General features: G+C 43.2%; 1 protein-coding gene and 1 non-coding gene across 6 annotated transcripts; one reads left to right on the top strand and one right to left on the bottom strand.

The window, feature by feature from the left end:
- The first annotated feature begins 223 nt into the window (after nucleotides 1-223).
- On the top strand, nucleotides 224-12,026 carry actb2 (actin, beta 2). 5 transcript variants are annotated; one of them, XM_078240126.1, is made up of 8 exons: nucleotides 224-283; nucleotides 6,799-6,852; nucleotides 7,740-7,870; nucleotides 9,471-9,606; nucleotides 9,707-9,946; nucleotides 10,502-10,940; nucleotides 11,060-11,241; nucleotides 11,395-12,026. In XM_078240126.1, the coding sequence occupies exons 4-8, from the start codon at nucleotides 9,484-9,486 to the stop codon at nucleotides 11,536-11,538; spliced, it is 1,128 nt and encodes a 375-aa protein (XP_078096252.1). In that variant the 5' UTR covers nucleotides 224-283; nucleotides 6,799-6,852; nucleotides 7,740-7,870; nucleotides 9,471-9,483; the 3' UTR covers nucleotides 11,539-12,026. The 5 variants fall into 5 exon arrangements, with proteins under 5 accessions (XP_078096252.1, XP_078096254.1, XP_078096251.1 ...); XM_078240128.1 differs by lacking the exon at nucleotides 224-283 and adding an exon at nucleotides 10,033-10,073 and having other exon boundaries at nucleotides 6,586-6,852; XM_078240125.1 differs by lacking the exon at nucleotides 224-283 and having other exon boundaries at nucleotides 6,590-6,852.
- LOC144510942 (U2 spliceosomal RNA) lies at nucleotides 5,929-6,120 on the bottom strand. Its single transcript, XR_013500711.1, has one exon. It is a non-coding gene; the product is annotated as a U2 spliceosomal RNA (small nuclear RNA).
- Nucleotides 12,027-19,708: the final 7,682 nt, after the last annotated feature.

Genomic DNA, 19,708 nt, shown 5'->3' with positions numbered 1-19,708 from the left:
CCTTACAACCATCTGCTTCCAATGAAAATACTTATTTAAGAATGCAACAGTTAATCTAATGCATTTGTGAATATAAATTACCACACAACATGCAGAAAGGTAATATTCTAAACACTGGTAATTTTTAAACATTCTTTGCGGGGACTTGGGTGTGGCCGGCAAAGTCAGTGTTACTTGCCCATCCCTAATTGCCCTTTAAAGTGGCTTGCCAGGTCATTTCAGAGGGCAGTTAAGAATCAACCACGTTGCTGCAGATCTGGATTCACATATGTATGTCAGACAGGTAAGGACGGCAGATTTCCTTTCCTAAAGAAAATGAGTTGACCTGGTGGGTTTTTATAATAATTGATGATAGTTTCTTGGTCACCATCACTGAAATTAGCTTTCAATTCTTGATTTGATTAATTCTTTTTAAATTCCACCTGCTGCCACGGTGTGATTTGAACCTGTGTTCTCAGAGCATTAGCCTGGGTCTTTGGATCACTAGTTCAGTGACATTCCCATAATACCACCATCTCCCCCAAGATCTGAATCACTGAAAAGCTATTGTCCCTGCCTGTCTGCTTGGCCAGGAGACTCGTTGCATTTCTTTTTATACTGAAGCCGAGTGACATTGTGTTGTACATAAAGTTGCAATAATGACAAGAGTTAGATTCATGGCTGTGTGTTCCTCACAACTAATAGGCCACCCACCACATAATAAAAATGGAATATCTCAAGGATCAGCTAGGCAAGTGCAATTTGTTAGAGGGATTCATCATTCTTTCCATTTCTTCTCATGCTAGATGATGAACCTGGCTGGAAGGAAGTTCCCTCCAACTTTCTGTGGCTGGCAGAGGTCAGCGGTCAGAAGCAGGAGGGGAATTCTTTTCTCTCATAAAATAGGGAGAACATGCCCTATAACCTTTTCAAAAAAACATGGTTAAGGTGGCAGATGAAAGTAGTAGCTGGAACATCAATCATTCCATGGACTTGAATCCATAACGACTGCGTGCAGTAAGACATTAGGTATGTTGCCCTGAAGGATAATCAAGAAAGGCTAGATCGGTGTAAAAGCCTTTCAAGTTTGTATTATCTGATACTTATTCTTCCCTGAAGATTTCAGTTGAACTGTCTTATTATGCTTGTAATGCAAGAACTTATCATACTATTAGGTTAACTGGTGCTATAGTTCCCTGATACCTACCGCCAAATTGAACAATGTGTTTTTCTGTTCCAGTAACATCAGACAACACACCACACAACCTTTAGTCAATATATTTTCTAGTGTTGTTGCTAGCCTTTGTTTTGAGACAAAGAAGAATGTGCACAGTTACAGGGAGAAGATAGGAGAGTGGCACTAAGAAAACTGCTTATTCTGGTGCAGACATGTGGGCTGAATGGTCTCCTCCTGTACTATTTCAATTCTGTGATTCAATGTAGGAGGAAAGCTCAATGATCTCCTTGGATTAGCAAAGGTAATACAACTCCTTCTTTCCCCAATTCTTGCAATGTAACTGGTCAGTACTTCCCACCATCCTTCAGCAATCAGAGCAATGAACATGCCTGCATTGCATTCCTCAGCATCTACACAAGTTAACACTTTTGTCACCTCTCAAAATCACTCCTAATGCATGTACTTATCTCTGATGCTTTCACTCAAGACATGCTCTTCTCATCTGCTCTTAATTACAGAGGGAGGGAGAAAGGAACTTAAAATAATCACTATGACTAAACGAACATGATTTGATTTGATTTATTGTCACATGTTTTGGTACATACTGAAAAGTATTGTTTCTTGCATGCTTTACAGACAAAGCACACCGTTCATAGAGTACATAGGGGAGAAGGGAAGGAGAGGGTGCAGAATGTAGTGTTACAGTCATAGCTAGGGTATAGAGAAATATCAACTTAATATAGATAGGTCAATTCAAAAGTCTGATGGCAGCAGAGTCAGTTGGTACGTGAGTTGGATCTCAGACTTTTTGTATCTTTTTCCTGATGGAAGAAGGTGGAAGAGAGTATGTCCGGGGTGCTTGGAGTTCTTGATTATGCTGGCTGCTTTTCCGAGGCAGCAGGAAATGTAGACAGAGTCAATGGATGGGAGGCTGGTTTGCGTGATGGAGTGGGCTACATTCACAACCCTTTGTAGTTTCTCGCAATCTTGGTCAGTGCAGGAGCCATACCAAGCTGTGATACATCTGGAAAGGGTGCTTTCTATGGTGCAGTTGTAAAAATTGGTGACAATCGTAGTGCACATGCTGAATTTCCCTAGCCTCCTGAAAAACTAGAGACGTTGGTGGGTTTTCTTAGCTATAGCATCAGCATGGAGGGACCAGGACACAATATTGGTGATCTGGACACCTAGAAACTTGAAGCTATCGACCATTTTCACTTCATCCATGTTGATGTAGACAGGGGCATGTCCTCCACTATGCTTCCTGAAGTCAATGACTATCTCCTTTGTTTTCCTGATATTGAGGGAGAGATTATTGTCGTTGCACCATTTGACCAGATTCTACCTCTATCTCTTTCCTGTGCTCTGTCTCGTCATTGTTTGAGATCTTACCCCACCATGATGGTGCCATCAGCAAACATGAAAACTATTGGGACGAGAGACTGACAAGTCCCCTGGACCTGATAGCCTACATCTCAGGGTATTAAAAGATAGTGAATGCATTGGTTGCAAATTTCCAAAATTCACAGGAAAATTCCCAGCAGAATGGAAAGCTGGAAATATAATACCCATGTTCAAGAAAAGGCAGAGAGTGAAATCAGGAAACTATAAGCCAATTAGCCTAACTTCTATCATTGGGAAAATGTTGGAATCCATTATTAAGGAAGGAGTAGCAGGACATTTAGAAAATCATAATACAATCAAAAAGAGTCAATGTGGGTTTATTAAAGGGAAATTGTGTTTGACAAATTTATTAGAATTCTTTGAGGGTGAAAGGATCAGAAGTGGATAAAAAGGGAGTGTATTTGGATTTCCAAAAGGCATTTGATAAGGTGCCATGAGATAAGAGTTCATGGTGTTGGGGCAATATATTAGTATTGCTAGAGAATAGCTAACTAACATGAAACAGAGAGTTGAGATAAATATGTCATTTTCAGGTTGGCAATCTGTAACAGTGATCAGTGATAAGGTCTCAACTATTTAAAATCTATAATGACTTGGAAAAGGGGCAAAATTTTCTAGCAATATGGAAACTAGATGGGCAAGAAAGTTGAGATGACAAAGGCCTGGATCTTTTAATCAGTGGCAAAGTAGAGGCATACACCGCTGGCTGCATTACTCACATCTTCAATGGATCCATGCTGTAGCTGGGAGAGCAAGTTCCAGCTGCAGCTGACAAAAAAGATAGGAACATACAAAAACCTACAACTGCATCCATGGCTGGGATTCTCCGGTGCTGCTGCAGTGAATGGAATTTTGGATGAATGCCAAATTCTCCATTCCTGTTGGCAGCGGGGTGGATGTGAACAAGATTGGAGAATCCCGCCCATAGTTTTTCATGCAGCCAACTATGTATGCTCCCGTTGCCAGCGAGAATGGAGAATTTGGCCCTCAGCCAAAATTCCATTCACTGTAGCGGCACCGGAGAATCTAGCCATGGACGAGGTCATAGGGTTTTGGCGTATATTCCTACCTGTTTTGTAAGCTGCAGAAGGAGGGCAGTTAAGAGTCAACCACATTTCTGTGGTCAGGAGTCATGTATGTAGGCCAGACCTAGTCAGGATGACAAATTTCTTTCCTAAAAGGTTGTTGTTTATGACAATTGCTGATAATCTCAGTAATTGTGTCTATGAAATTATCTTTCAATTTCAGATTTTATTAATTGAATTTAAATTTCACCAGCTGCCATGGTGGGATTTGTGTTGAGAACATTAGCGTGGGCCTCTGGATTACTAGTCTAGTGACATTACCACTATACTACCATCTCCTTCCCCAAGTACAGGAAAGAGATAGAGAATCTGCTGAGCTGGTGCAATGACAATAATCTCTCCCTCAATGTCAACAAAACGAAGGAGATAGTCATCGACTTCAGAAAGCGTAGGAGAGAACATGCCACTGTCTACATCAATGGGGACAAAGTAGAAATGGTCGAGAGCTTCACGTTTTCAGGTGTCCAGATCACTAACAACCTGGTCCCTCCATGCGGACACTGTAGTTAAGAAAGCCCACCAACGCCTCTACTTTCTCAGGAGACTAAGGAAACTTGGCATGCCCACTACAACTCTCACCAACTTCTACAGATGCACCATAGAAAGCATCCTTTCTGGTTGTATCACAGCTTGGTATGGCTCCTGCTCTGTCCAAGACTGCGAGAAACTATAAAGGGTTGTGAATGAAGCCCAGTCCATCACTCAAACCAGCCTCCCATCCAGTGACTCTGTCTACACTTCCCACTGCCTCAGAAAAGCAGCCAGCATAATCAAGGACCCCACGCTCCTCGGACATGCTCTCTTACACCATCTTCCATCGGGAAAAAAATACAAAAATCTGAGATCATGTATCAACCAACTCAAAAATAACTTCTTCCCAGCTGCCATCAGACTTTTGAATGGATCTTCCTCGCATTAAATTGATCTTTCTCTGCACCCTAGCTATGACTGTAACACTACATTCTCCACTCTCGCCTTTCCTTCTCTATGTGCGATTTGCTTTGTCTGTATAGTGCACAAGAAACAATACTTTTCACTGTATACTAATACATGTGACAATAATAAATCAAATCACTTCCCCTTCCCCCACCAACTCCAAACCCACCTCCACGGGGCTGGTAAAATCCACCCTCCTCCCCCATTGTGCCCAACTGTGCACACCACACTTTAGGGTGGATGGGCTTTGAGAGAGTATCCACAAAATTTATTAGAATGGCCACAGGGATGAGCAATTATAGTTAAGTGAATCGCTTGGAAAAGCTGGATTTGTTCCCCATAGAGAAGCTAAGGTTAAGACAAGATTTGATAGTACTTTTTAAATCATGAAGGGTTTAAAAAGAGTAAATAAAGAGAAACTGTTTCTAACAGTGAAAGGGTCGATAACCAGAGGACACAGGTTTAAGGCGACTGGTAAGAAACAAACACCATGAGGAAAGCAGGGTGCTACATATAGATTCAATCGTAGCTTTTAAAAGGGAATTTAATAAATACTATACTTGAAGTAGCAAAAAAAATGCAGCGATACAAGAAAATATCAGACAGTGAGACTAACTGGATTGCTCTTTCAAAGAGGTAGTACAGATGGGCTGCATGGCCTCCTTTGTTCGATTATTATATGATCGTTGCATTATAGGATTCCAATCTGCATGAGAGTCATGATACTCTCATCTGCCAGCAATGAGAGCCTTAGTCGTTGGGATGTCCACTTGGTTAATGAGATGCCGGGTGGAAATCAAGCTGCAATGGAGTGATAACTAAAAATGCCCAATTCTAATCCCTGACACACCCTGTGCTTTAACATATAATTCTGATGTGCATAGTGTAATCCAATAGCACCTATGATTAATTTGATCAAGTAACATAGACCAACAACAAAATTTTAAAAAAGGTCTTAAATCTCAAAGACATAAAAGGGGTCTTACAAATCTGAAGATGGGTGACAGATTTTCAACATTAACCCTGCCTTGCCCTCTCCACAAATGCTGCCTGACCTGACTTACTTTGCCAAATCAAGCAGGCCATTCTCATTCACAACTGTCTTTGTGACCACAAATACATTGATATTTAATTTTACCACTTTAAGCACTAAAGTATATGAAATCTGCAGTAAGTGTGTATGTATTCTTGCCCGTTTTCCTTCCCATTCTCACATCCATATCCTGTTTTTTGTATTTTTATTCCAATTCAATCAAATCAAGTCCAATTCAGAGTCTCAATAAGTTGAGACATTCCCAATCCAAGCTGACAAGACAGGGCTCTCACCTCCTGTCTTGGGCTTGATATATATGATCCAAGCTGATTGGAGTAGGAATAGCTCCTCCTCCAAGGCTTGATCTCATTTGCATCTTAGCCAAAAGGCTGAGATGCCGCTTTTAAAAATTGCTTCAAATGAAGCTAAAATGTAACCTAATGACTTCAACCAAGCACAGCATGTCGATACTACACTTGATCTTAGCCAAAAGGCCCAGAAGTGATCCTGTTAAAATGGAAGAAGTGGGATCTCCAGGTCACTGGTTAACACACTTCCTCATTCAACAAACTCAAGTACATGGCTATACTGGGAAAAGAAGACGGCCCATCTTTGAACCATTTGTTCATGTGTTCCCTCACTGGTAAAGTTTGACTTTTAGGCAAGTCAGTCAATGCTGGGACCTGAACTTGTGTCTAGGCTTTATCTTGTGTTATAATTATTCAAGTGCCCCAATAGTTTTTGTCAGTTTGTATGCAAGATGGCTTAAATATTCTAAGGCCACTCTATGAACAATGTTGGTTTTTTTAAACATGAAAGACAAATATTCAGACTTTATATGTGTTAACAATTGAAGGAAGCATAGATGCCAATGTGGACTGGTTGGGCCCAATGGTCAGCTTCTGTGCTGCATGTCTTCTGTAATTCTATGTGAAAGAATGATAAATGGGAAAATGAATTATGAATATCCTGGCTATTGATGGGATGAGGCTGCTAACAGCTGGCTGTGGGCTGCGTTCTCAGATGTGTTTGATTGCACCTCGGTTGAAAATTGAGGACCCCTGATGATCTGATAGATGGCTGACTAAGATAATGTGTAACTGAACACAAAGAAATCTTTATTATGGGCTTTCATTTTACAATTCATCTTTTCTTTACCAACCTGCCGAAGTTTTGTTTTGCAGCAGGGAAGCAGGGAAAGAGTTAACACGAATATTCACTGCTCTGAAATACAGAAAGTAAGAAGCATGTTCTTGGGATTGTTTCAACCGGAATTATAACTAACATAACATAAAATGTGTACTGTTCGGGTTAGGCAAGTGGATTAATCTTATCAAATGACATTGACTGCGAGCGGTTGCAAAGTCAGTGCTGTTAACAGTGGGAACTATGTATAACATTTTTACCAAGCATTACCGGATTCCCATTCAGTTAAGTCATGTTTTACAGTAAACCCGGAGCGGTCAGTTTCGGTAAGTGTAAGTGAAATGACCTGTGGCGGCACAAATTCGGAACAATGGGAGTGTGGCACGCACGATAAGACTGTTCGGCCCATCACCCCGCAACACCCGAAGGAACTAACGGCCAACGCTGTTTATCCCCAAAATACTGACCCTACCTCCCTTTTATTGTTTGGCTCGCTGCATTTCCATACACATTGCTTTTCAAGTAATTCTGTTATTAATGGGATGGGTGGACGGGGGAAAGAAGTCCCAGTCATTTCCAATTGATGTGGGAGTGGGGAGGCTTTTGGACATTACAGCCATGGAGGAGGAGAGGGGAGAGGGGGGCTGTGCTAGTCATTGAATGATGGGGTGGGGGAGGCTTTTGGACATTGAGAGAGGGGGGGGGGGGGGGTTGTGCTAGTCATTGAGCGATAGGGTGGGGGAGGCTTTTGGACATTGCAGCCATGGAGAAGAGTGAAAGGGGGGTTGTGCTAGTCATTGAGCGATAGGGTGGGGGAAGCTTTTGGACATTGCAGCCATGGGGAGAAGTAAGGGTTCGGCTGGTGGGGGGGAGGGGCGATTACCAATCGCCGGTACACGGGGTGGGGGGAGGAGGGGGGGCAGTGACGCTCCGCCAATGGGAAGATCGCTTTTGCAAACGTGTCCTTATATGGTTACAGAAGGGTGTGGGCGGGGCCGTGCGCTACTATAAAGGCGGAGCGAACGCGCCGGCTCGAGACATTCTGAGGCGGTTTGAACCCCCAACGGCTGAGAGCCCAGGCCAAGCACTGCAAGCACCCGCTAACTAACGGTAAGACATTCCTCTCAGACATTCTCTCCTCCTCCGCTCCAAACCCAACAAAAATATAATATATAGATCATCAGTTGAAGCTCGCATTCAATATAAAAACAAAAAATATATATAAATGGTGGGGACTTGATTGTAAATCTGTGTGAGGGGTCGGGCGGCGGAAGAAACCAATCGAAATCTGCCTCTAACATGATTGCTTAAAAACTAAATTCCCCCCCCCCCGATCGTGTTGGGATGTTTCATCTTTAATAATAAAACTGTTTGGAGTGGCTTTTTAAAAAATATATAACGGGAAAAGTCCAACCCCACGTTCTTTAAAAATAATATTTTGAAAAGATTGTCGATGCGGGAGATGTTAAAAGTAAAATTAGCCGGTTGTGTGTATATTGGCGGATTGAGGTTTTTGTTTTTGCCCGAGGCAAAACAGGTGCGGGGAAGTTAACGGTTTTTTTCCTGGTGTGTGTGTGGCGATGGGGAAGGCGGTGGCTGAGGGAGGGTTGGGGCGAATAGATCTTTCCAGAAAGAAAATGGCGGGAGGGGAGTTTTTTTTGGGGGGGGGGGGGGCGGTGGTGAAGGGAGGGAGGGGAGACTCCGGGTCGATGTTTAGTGAAGGATCTCACCTGGTTTTCCTTCTCCCTCCCTCTCCGGGTTGGCGGTGTGAAGGGATCGGACACTCTTGTCCTCTTTTTTTCCTCTCGGCGGCGGAGTCGCTTGCTTTTCCACCCCAGGGGGGTGTGAAACCTTTGGGGAAGGGTGGTGGTTGGCTTGTAAGGGCGTGGTTGGTCCCCACATCCCCGGAGGATTAAGGGGGTGTGGAGGCGGAGTCGCTGCCAGAGTGGGGGGCCTCGGGTGTGTGGGGGGGGGGGAGAAGAAGGAAGGTGTCACTCTTTCCCCAGCCGCTGCCCGACTGAGCGGCTCCGCTCCCCCCCCCCTCCCCAGCGCTGGCTTGCTGCTGCTGCCGCCGCCACGCATGCGCGCGGAGCCACCGCGAGGACTACAACTCCCGGCAGGCAGTGCGCGGCAGGAGGGGAGAGGAGACTCATGCCAGAGTTTCCAAATCGCCAGGCAGCTTGGCTTGCCCGCTGATTCACCGCATCGCCTATAGCGGCTTTTGTGTTGCCGCCCTTGATCTGTACCGGTGGGCTGGAGGCGTTCGTCTGCTTTTTTTCCCCCTTGTTTGGGGAGTGGTGTGGCTAGGTCCCTGAGCTTGGCTGAGTGCCAGGCCTCTCTTGCTGGCTGGCTGGCCGCCCTGCTGGCCTCCTTCGGCACAACCCTTTAGTTGCCTTTTATGGGCAACGCGAGACGGTGTCCAGATTTCTTTGTCTGCGCTCTGGCAGCATCTAGCGCCCTCTGCAGTTAGTGCAGGGGAGCTCATCAGCTCAGCCGCAGGAAGTGAAAGCAGGGGAGGGGAACATGTGGGCAACTTGTTCAGCACAAGGACAGGAGGGGAGGCGTTTGGATCTTGGCAGAATTGACAGCACGCAATATCAGTTCTGCAATGACAATGCTGCGCATCATGGTTGGGAAGCAAGTCATTTTAATTTAGCATCCCATGCTATGTGGAATATTACTGCTAACACTTCAAAAACAATTTTTTTAGATAATCTACAGTCATGGATGATGAAATTGCAGCACTGGTTGTTGACAATGGATCTGGTATGTGCAAGGCTGGCTTTGCTGGGGATGATGCCCCTCGTGCTGTCTTCCCTTCCATTGTTGGTCGCCCAAGACACCAGGTATGGAATGACCATTTCTAGGTTACCAATGGGTTTTCTTTCAAAAACTGGATTCTTTTTCACTCCTTACTGGATATTTTAAATATGCTGTGCTTTGCAGGGTGTAATGGTTGGTATGGGGCAGAAGGACAGCTACGTTGGTGATGAAGCCCAGAGCAAAAGAGGTATCCTGACCCTGAAGTACCCCATTGAGCACGGTATTGTCACCAACTGGGATGACATGGAGAAGATCTGGCATCACACTTTCTACAATGAACTGAGAGTTGCTCCTGAAGAACACCCAGTCCTGCTCACAGAAGCCCCCCTGAACCCCAAAGCCAACAGAGAAAAAATGACACAGGTACAAAGCTGACCATATTAAATTGCATCACTACCCTTTCTATCTGGAAACTGTCTTCCTTCATTCTTTCCTATCCTCATTCACAGGGATTCTTTCAAAGATGACATTCTTTCCTGGAAATTACAAGGTTTTTTATTTGCTTTTCTCTGTTTGAGTTACATTAACTTACTGGTGCATGTATTGTGTGGAGTTCTAATCTTCAATTTTATCTATTTTGCATTAATAGCTGATATTGCAGGATGGGTTTCAAGGAATCTAAAACTCTGGATATTTGATGGTATCCTAAGAGTTGGGTTGGAGAGGATATTTCCCAAACTGTTGTTGTAGAATGGACATAGCTAGCAAGAATATGGTCAATTTTTTGGACCTGGGACATGATTTTGACAAAACGCATTGCATGCTTAACTTTTGACTTGGTTCTGATTTGCCACCTAAAATTCACAGTTGTAGCATGTAAAGTGCCTTTGCAGGTTCATATAGTGTAAACATTTGTATGCCTTTATTGGCTGAAAATTGGATTTCAGACAAATTGATGTTTGCTTGTCTCTTTTACAGATTATGTTTGAGACCTTCAATACCCCTGCCATGTATGTTGCCATCCAGGCTGTGCTGTCACTCTATGCCTCTGGTAGAACCACTGGTATCGTGATGGACTCTGGTGATGGTGTCACCCACACTGTGCCCATCTACGAAGGTTATGCCCTGCCCCATGCTATTCTGCGTCTGGATTTGGCTGGTCGTGATCTGACAGACTACCTCATGAAGATTCTGACAGAAAGAGGCTACTCTTTCACCACCACAGCTGAGAGAGAAATTGTCCGTGACATCAAGGAGAAGCTCTGCTATGTTGCACTGGACTTTGAACAAGAGATGGCCACTGCTGCTTCCTCTTCTTCCCTTGAGAAGAGCTATGAACTGCCTGATGGGCAGGTAATCACCATTGGTAATGAGCGATTCAGATGCCCAGAGGCCCTCTTCCAACCATCTTTCTTGGGTAAGTAAACAGGCTGCTGCTTTACTAATTTTGCTTCGCAACTAGCAACATTTCCTATTGCTATCAGTCACTGGATAAAAATAAAATACTAGGTATTAATTGATTATATTTGTTTGCAGGTATGGAATCCTGTGGTATACATGAGACCACTTTCAACTCCATTATGAAGTGTGATGTAGATATCAGGAAGGATCTGTATGCCAACACTGTCCTGTCTGGTGGTACCACTATGTATCCTGGCATTGCAGACCGTATGCAGAAGGAAATCACTGCTCTGGCTCCAAGCACCATGAAAATCAAGGTAATTTGGGAGTTTGAAAGTAATGTGGGATACGGCTGCATGAAATAAGTACATGTGATCTTGAATGGTTATGGGTAAAGCTAAACTGCTCTGGCTTGTATTTTTACTACACTTTTTGTTTACAGTGTACTAATGAGCTTCATCCTATTTCAGATTATTGCCCCACCTGAGCGTAAATACTCAGTCTGGATTGGAGGTTCCATCCTGGCTTCCCTGTCCACCTTCCAGCAGATGTGGATTAGCAAACAAGAGTATGATGAATCTGGACCTTCCATTGTCCACCGCAAATGCTTCTAAATGGACTGTAACTGTCACGATTGCGCGAGATGAATTGGCATGGCTTTAGTGCTTGTCTCAGGAATAAAAACTGGAACAGTGAAGGTGTTGGTGGTATTTTTGGCAACAAGCATCCCAGAAGTTCTGCAATGCGTTCAAGGACTGAATTGTACATTTAGTCATTCCAAATATTGATGTAAAGGATTGCATTGTCTAAGGTTATTAAAGCCTCTGTGAAGGCTGCCCAAAAAGTGGGAGCAAATACTTAACCTTGTGTAGTATTGCTTATATGTAAATTATGTAACCGAAAAAATGTCCCGTTTTGTACTTTTCCGCCTTAAATTTTCGGTCCTCTTTGATTTTGGTATGCAAAAAGCTTTACCTTTATACACACACAAGTGAGGTTTACATCCCCTGGGCACAAGATGAACCGTTTTAAAACTTGGTGATGCCAGTTTGTGGGACCTACACTGACTAATACAATAAAGTGCACATGTTTAATTGGAAAATTGAAGTTGCTGTGCTGTTATTTAGTAGTTGAGACAAGACGGGTAGTTCAAGGTGTACTGGTACCTAACAAGATTTCCTTGGTTTTTGCTCATGGCTATATAGTTTCTGCACTCCTGAGCACAACTAGTGGTAGCATCATGTGAAAGACTAATATTACATGTACAAACAAACTATGATAGACTACAAATTTCCAGTGATATTAAATTCCCAAAGTTGCTAAATGTCATGGGGCTTTGATAAGTTCATGATTGGTGCTTTTAAAAATTTAAAATGCACCCCAGGGGGAAAGGTCTACACAGCATAGCTTCCTTTGCTCCCTTGCTATTTTACTACTGACAGTCCTAATTGTAGTAATTTGAGTGAGCCCAGATTATGGAGAAAGTGGACAGGGATCATTGTGGGACAAACAGCCATTCACTAAATTAACTGGTTACTTGCTACAACAAATAATTGTGGGGTAATTCTTGCAATTGGGACAATACTATACTTATGTTGTACATGCATTGAAATGGATAAGGGTCAAATCTTGTACTACCTGAAGTTGCATAGATTACAGATAATCTCCAGTAACACTACTTCAATCACACATCAAACAAAATAGTCTTTGTTCAAAGTCAGACAAGCAATTAACAGGTCCACAATGTAATTACTGGGTAGACATGCAGATTTAAATCCATGCTATCAAAAGTCAACATCAAACAAGTCCAATTGCATAAATGTTGGTAATCGTCTAGAATAAATACAATGATTCTATTGCCAATTTTTATCCAATATGTTTGTGATGGAATTCCTACCCCTGCAACCATCTTGTTGAAATGGCTATTCTTATGAAGCCTCTGACAGGAAGTTTTTTTTCAATGGTTGGAGATATCTTCTCTATTGTCCTCATTCAAAATAAACATGACGATCAGTCACTGGGCAACAATCAAATTTTGATGCCCCTGGTTTTTTTTCTCCCCTAGAGATGAATGACCAACTAGGCTGTCTCTCATTTGGTGCAGTTATTGAAATGTAACAGGCCTATCTATCCGCAAATCTTGTGTTTTGAAAAGATCATGAGCAAATGTCATCAGTCTCCTGAATTGACTGAAATTACACACAAGCATTCTTCACATGTCTTATTAAGCACATGGGAAAGCCTGATGCTGAACCAGACCTATGGATTGGTGTGCTTCCAATCCTTAGGTTGATTTACTTTAATTGGCCCTGCATTAAAACCCATGCATTTACAAATAGTTTACGTACTGGACATGAAGGTCAAGAAAGCCCCAAGAATTAACTTCAGGAATGGAAATAGAATCACGATGAAGGTGGCTATGGCCATCAATCCCTGGAAAATGTTCACTAAATAGCAGCAGCTTCACAACCTTTAATGTGTAAATGTATCATGTTGCACGGTACTAAAATCCCAGCCTGAGAGATAATTGAGTCCTGGATAAAAGCAAATTACTGTGGATGCTGGAATCTGAAACCAAAAGGAAATGCTGGAAAATCTCAGCAGGTTTGGCAGCATCTGTGAGGAGAGAAAAGAGCTGACGTTTCGACTCCAGATGACCCTTTGTCAAACTAAAAGGCATTGAAAGTGGGTGATATTTATACTGCAGGGTGAGGGATTCCCTACAATATAAATATCTCCCACTACTGCCAGACCTGCTGAGATTTTCTCTTCAGACAATTGAGTCCTAACTGGAAGTCAGAACTTGCCTGGGTTCCTACTGATTACTATCCAATAAACCTATTGGAAAGTGAGATTGTGAGCATCTCAAATTGAGCTTTTGGATATGATGCCCCCTATGGTCAGATTTCCATACTGATGCTTGAGGCTCATACTTGAAAAGTCAGTTGAGAGGCTACTGGCAGCCATGAAATTATATTCCATGAAGAGTTGACACATACAGGGAAGATGACAAGTGTCTTGACTAAATGCACAAAAACTTGATTTTTTAAAACATTTATAATTCCCTTGAGGAAGGTGATGCCTCGAGACAATAATGCTGTTTTATAGTTTTAACAGTTCTTGGGTTGGAAGCACCATGTCAATGTACTGACCAAGCACAGATGGGGTGGGCCATCTTTCAGAGGCTCATTCACAGTGACACTGCAAGGATTTTTTCTCACCACTTTTTAGACTGCTCAAATACAGTTTTAATGTGTAAACTAGCAGCACTGATTAAAGGCAGGCTATTGTATGGGAGGGTTGAAATGAATTGATGCCAAGTGCAAAGTTTGCACACAATCCAGTTCCATTCAAAGTGACTGGATATTGAACGAGAACTGGACAGAGAACAAGAATTGAAACTGGAACTCTGATGTTCTCTATGGCTCAGATACTTGTATATAAAGTCATTGAAGCAACTGAGGAAATTCAGTTTATATGGGGGGTTTGTTAGCTTGTTTAATTCAAAATATGAAGCATTACAACCACTTTTTAGGCTAGGGTGACAAAAACCGGTTACTGAATGAGAAGAAAATTTTGTCCCATTCCCAAACATTGACAATAGTACGACATTTCCAATTCTGAGACATGAGAAAAGCCCTTTTCACCCAGCAAGTGGCTCGAGTCTGGAATGCACTGCCTGGAGGCAGGTTCAATCAATGCATTCAAGAGGGCACCAGATGATTTATCTGAATAGAAATGGCATGGTCGCCTCACAGCGCCAGGAATCCGGGTTCAATTCCAGCCTTGGGTGACTGGGGTTTGCACGTTCTTCCCATGTCTGTGTGGGTTTCCTCCGGATGCTCCGGTTTCCTCTCACACTCCCAAGATATGTAGGTTAGGTGGATTAGCTACGGTGGATGTGCTAGGTTGCAGGGATAGGGCGGGGCGGGGGGTGGACCTGGAGGGTCGGTGCAGACCCAATGAGCTGAATGGCCTCCTTCTGCACTTTCGGGAGTCTATGATTCTTCGATGGAACAATGTGCAGTGGTATGGGGAAAGGGCACCTCGACATAATGCTCATTTGAAGAGCAGACACAATGGACCGAATGGCCTCCTTCTGTGCCGGAATAAGTCTGTGATTCTGTGAAGACTGAGTTTTCCCACTTTCACTGAGGACTTGGGAATTTATAATGGAAAAGAATTGTCATAAAAATGACTACAAAATGTCAGGTTTTGTAGACAGGAAGTGAATGAAAATATTTTTCTTTTACTTTTGATTGAAATGCGTAATAAATATGTTTTAAAAGCTTTTGTATAGCTTCACTCTTCGGATACTTCAAGTCCATAAATTTCCACTTGTTTTGTTATAATTTGATATTGTAAAATGCCATGTAAATACTCCTCGTGGGAATCCTGTGGTTGAATGACAACATTGTTCTGCAACAGTTGCCTGCCATCCTACTAGATTGCACCGTTTTTCCAAAAAAAATGTTTTCTCAGTAACTAAAATTTCTAATATATATTGTATAACTTTAAAGTGAAACAAACATTCAAATACTTACAAAGCCATAGTCACATGATTATCTCAAGAATTCTGTTGATGAAAAATGTAAAAGTTCTAATTAGTGACATTGGTAAGAGATCAACATTAAGGTGCACTTAAGAATCTGTCAAAAAATACCAAATTTATTATTTAGAGATTGTTAAGAAAGTTACAAACTATTGCTGATCTGGGAGAATCCTACATCCAATGTTGTCAGGTCTATTACATGTTTCCCCCCACTCCTCAAGAAAGTCAAACCAGGAGTCAAATAACCAAGTCCAATAATCCACCCCACTTCTATTTAGCGGGATTCTCCCACCCCCTCCACAGTTCTGGCCAAGCCTAAGTGTCTCTTCTACAATATTCCATACCCCATGCTGCAAAATCTCAGGAGTCCCAAACACCAGATCACAAACTCAGGATCCAGTGCCAGTACGAACAAAACCACAAACCGTTTTTAAACAAAGTTCAGGACAATCCCCATCCCATGCTACAAAAGCTCAAGGCTCTCCTCAGTGTTATTAAAGTGCAGCACTGCCCCTCCGAGTGCAAATGAATCCCATTTATTTTATCCAATATTGCGGAATACCGGAATATCTTGCAGTAGTTCTCCTCCTCTCCGACCTAAGTTATTATGGGAGACTGGAGAACCCAGAGAAATTTCAGCACCAAAAGGTTCACCTTCAAAAGATAAAGAACAAAGAACAAAGAACAATACAGCACAGGAACAGGCCCTTCGGCCCTCCAAGCCCGCGCCGCTCCCCGGTCCAGGATTGAATCCTGAATCCAGGATCCCTGCCCAATTTTCCAGCCTATCTACATACCAATATCCTATCCACCGAGCTGTCCCTCACAGCTACGATGCTTTGTTCATTACAACCTATTAACTCACCCCCACCCCCCTATTCCAGACCATGTGATCCCCAGGGAGAGGCGAAAACCCAGAGTGAAAAACCCCAGGGCCAATATGGGGAAAAAAAAAATCTGGGAAATTCCTCTCCGACCCCCTGAGGCGATCGAAACGAGTCCAGGAGATCACAATGGCCCTGATCGGAAAATGCTTCCCAACCCTAGTCATTTCCACTTCCATGAACACCATATGAATTCCCTGCCCCCGAGACAGGTTCCCAACTATCCGCAGTCTCGCTCTGTACTGGCACCAGCAAGATGATCATAGAATGAAGCCTTGAAACGAGAAACAAGGAACAATTAGCCCGCGCCGCTCCCTGGTCCAAACTAGACCACTCTTTTGTATCCCTCCATTCCCACTCCGGTCATATAGCTGTCTAGATAAGTCTTAAACGTTCCCAGTGTGTCCGCCTCCATCACCTTGCCCGGCAACACATTCCAGGCCCCCACGACCCTCTGTGTGAAATATGTCCTTCTGATATATGTGTTAAACCTCCCCCCCTTCAAAGAACAAAGAACAAAGAACAGTACAGCACAGGAAACAGGCCTTCGGCCCTCCAAGCCTGTGCCGCTCCTTGGTCCAACTAGACCAATCGTTTGTATCCCTCCATTCCCAGGCTGCTCATGTGACTATCCAGTTAAGTCTTAAACGATGTCAGCGTGCCTGCCTCCACCACCCTACTTGGCAGCGCATTCCAGGCCCCCACCACCCTCTGTGTAAAAAACGTCCCTCTGATGTCTGAGTTATACTTCGCCCCTCTCAGCTTGAGCCCGTGACCCCTCGTGATCGTCACCTCCGACCTGGGAAAAAGCTTCCCACTGTTCACCCTATCTATACCCTTCATAATCTTGTATACCTCTATTAGATCTCCCCTCATTCTCCGTCTTTCCAAGGAGAACAACCCCAGTCTACCCAATCTCTCCTCATAGCTAAGACCCTCCATACCAGGCAACATCCTGGTAAACCTTCTCTGCACTCTCTCCAATGCCTCCACGTCCTTCTGGTAGTGCGGCGACCAGAACTGGACGCAGTACTCCAAATGCGGCCTAACCAGCGTTCTATACAGCTGCATCATCAGACTCCAGCTTTTATACTCTATACCCCGTCCTATAAAGGCAAGCATACCATATGCCTTCTTCACCACCTTCTCCACCTGTGTTGCCACCTTCAAGGATTTGTGGACTTGCACACCTAGGTCCCTCTGTGTTTCTATACTCCTGATGACTCTGCCATTTATTGCATAACTCCTCCCTACATTATTTCTTCCAAAATGCATCACTTCGCATTTATCCGGATTAAATTCCATCTGCCATCTCTCCGCCCAATTTTCCAGCCTATCTATATCCTGCTGTATTGCCCGACAATGCTCTTCGCTATCCGCAATTCCAGCCATCTTTGTGTCATCCGCAAACTTGCTGATTACACCAGTTACACCTTCTTCCAAATCATTTATATATATCACAAATAGCAGAGGTCCCAGTACAGAGCCCTGCGGAACACCACTGGTCACAGACCTCCAGCCGGAAAAAGACCCTTCGACCACTACCCTCTGTCTCCTATGGCCAAGCCAGTTCTCCACCCATCGAGCCACTTCTCCTTGTATCCCATGAGCCTTAACCTTCTTAACCAACCTGCCATGTGGGACTTTGTCAAATGCCTTACTGAAATCCATATAGACGACATCCACGGCCCTTCCTTCATCAACCGTTTTTGTCACTTCCTCAAAAAACTCCACCAAATTTGTAAGGCACGACCTCCCTCTTACAAAACCATGCTGTCTGTCACTAATGAGATTGTTCCGTTCTAAATGCACATACATCCTGTCTCTAAGAATCCTCTCCAACAACTTCCCTACCACGGACGTCAAGCTCACCGGCCTATAATTTCCTGGGTTATCCCTGCTACCCTTCTATGCAAGATACATCTTGCATAGCACCTTGCTGGATATTCCCAACTTATTAACTGGTAAGGGATTCAAAAATACATAGCTAAAGGAACCTCTATTAAATATGGAAGACATTGCTATTAATTGGTGTTCATAGTGTAATAATATTATAATATAATATAATAATGTTAGCCTTTATAAAGTAGTGAAGTATGGTCAGATTTTGAACAGAGACTGACACCGCAGGTCTGGCTAGTTTTTAGATGAAGTAATGATGCATTAATGAGGGGACTTAATAACATATGCATCATTGCATACTGGGTTCTAAGGTTCAGACAATGCAAAGACAAAAGTTTGTCCTGCAAAACATTTGGCTACTTAATTGGAGTTTCTGTAGAAGGAGGGGATTAACGGTGCAAAATGATATGGAATCATAGTTATAAATTATAGTTATAAACATGATTATAAACTAAACAGGGCGGCATGGTAGCACAATGGTTAGCACTGCTGCCTCACAGCGTCTGGGACCTGGGTTCGACTCCCGGCTTGAGTCACTGTCTGTGTGGAGTCTGCACATTCTCCTCATGTCTGCGTGGGTTTCCTCCGGGTGCTCCGGTTTCCTCCCACAATTCAAAAGACTGTGGGAGGAATTGGCCATGCTAAATTCTCCCTCAGTGTACCCAAACAGGTGCCAGAGTGTGGCGACTAGGGGACTTTCACAGCTAGTCCATTGCATGTTGATGTAAGCCTACTTGTGACACTAATAAATAAACTTTAAAACTTAAATGTAATTAACATTTTCACTTGGTGAGATAGCAGTTATTTGTATCAAGGTGGAACCTATTGATAACAAACTAAGGGAGTTGTATTGATCTCTGGTTAGCTCAGCAGAAAAATCTTGATTAAGGAAACTAGCTTGTTATCTGATGTTACTGTAAAGGCATGAGCCCAATTAGATTCTGCTTATACAGTGTGGAAAGTTAAATTTTGGTAATATCAAGTAATGTAGAAAAATGTGAATTGTCGTGTAGATAAAGGCAAAATACTACGGATGCTGGAATCTGAAGCAAAGACAGAAAATGCTGGAAAAACTCAGCAGGTCTGACAGCATCTGTGGAGAGAGAATAGAGCCAGTGTTTCGCGTCTGAATGACCCTTCGCCAGAGTTGTCAATGTTTCGAGTCAGCATGACGATGGGTCATCCTGACTCGAAACATTGGCTCTATTCTCTCTCCACAGATGATGTCAGACCTGCTGAGTTTTTCCAGCATTTCTTGAATTGTCATGTAGTTCGGAGTAGAAATATGTGTAAAATGTTTGTAATGAAATTTGAATTTACAAAGATTTGACCAGCCTGAAATACAGAGCTCAGAACTGTAACATATTTGAGGCTCAAACTGTCAGGTATTACCTTTTGGTGGATATTTAAATAGTCATCCAGAACTTGAATTTTGCTGAAAAAAGA

The sequence above is a fragment of the Mustelus asterias genome, chromosome 23 (genome assembly GCF_964213995.1).
Source record: "Mustelus asterias chromosome 23, sMusAst1.hap1.1, whole genome shotgun sequence".
Lineage (NCBI taxonomy): Eukaryota > Metazoa > Chordata > Chondrichthyes > Carcharhiniformes > Triakidae > Mustelus > Mustelus asterias.
Note: the sequence above shows the minus strand (reverse complement) of the source record. Positions and strands in the feature narration are given on the sequence as shown.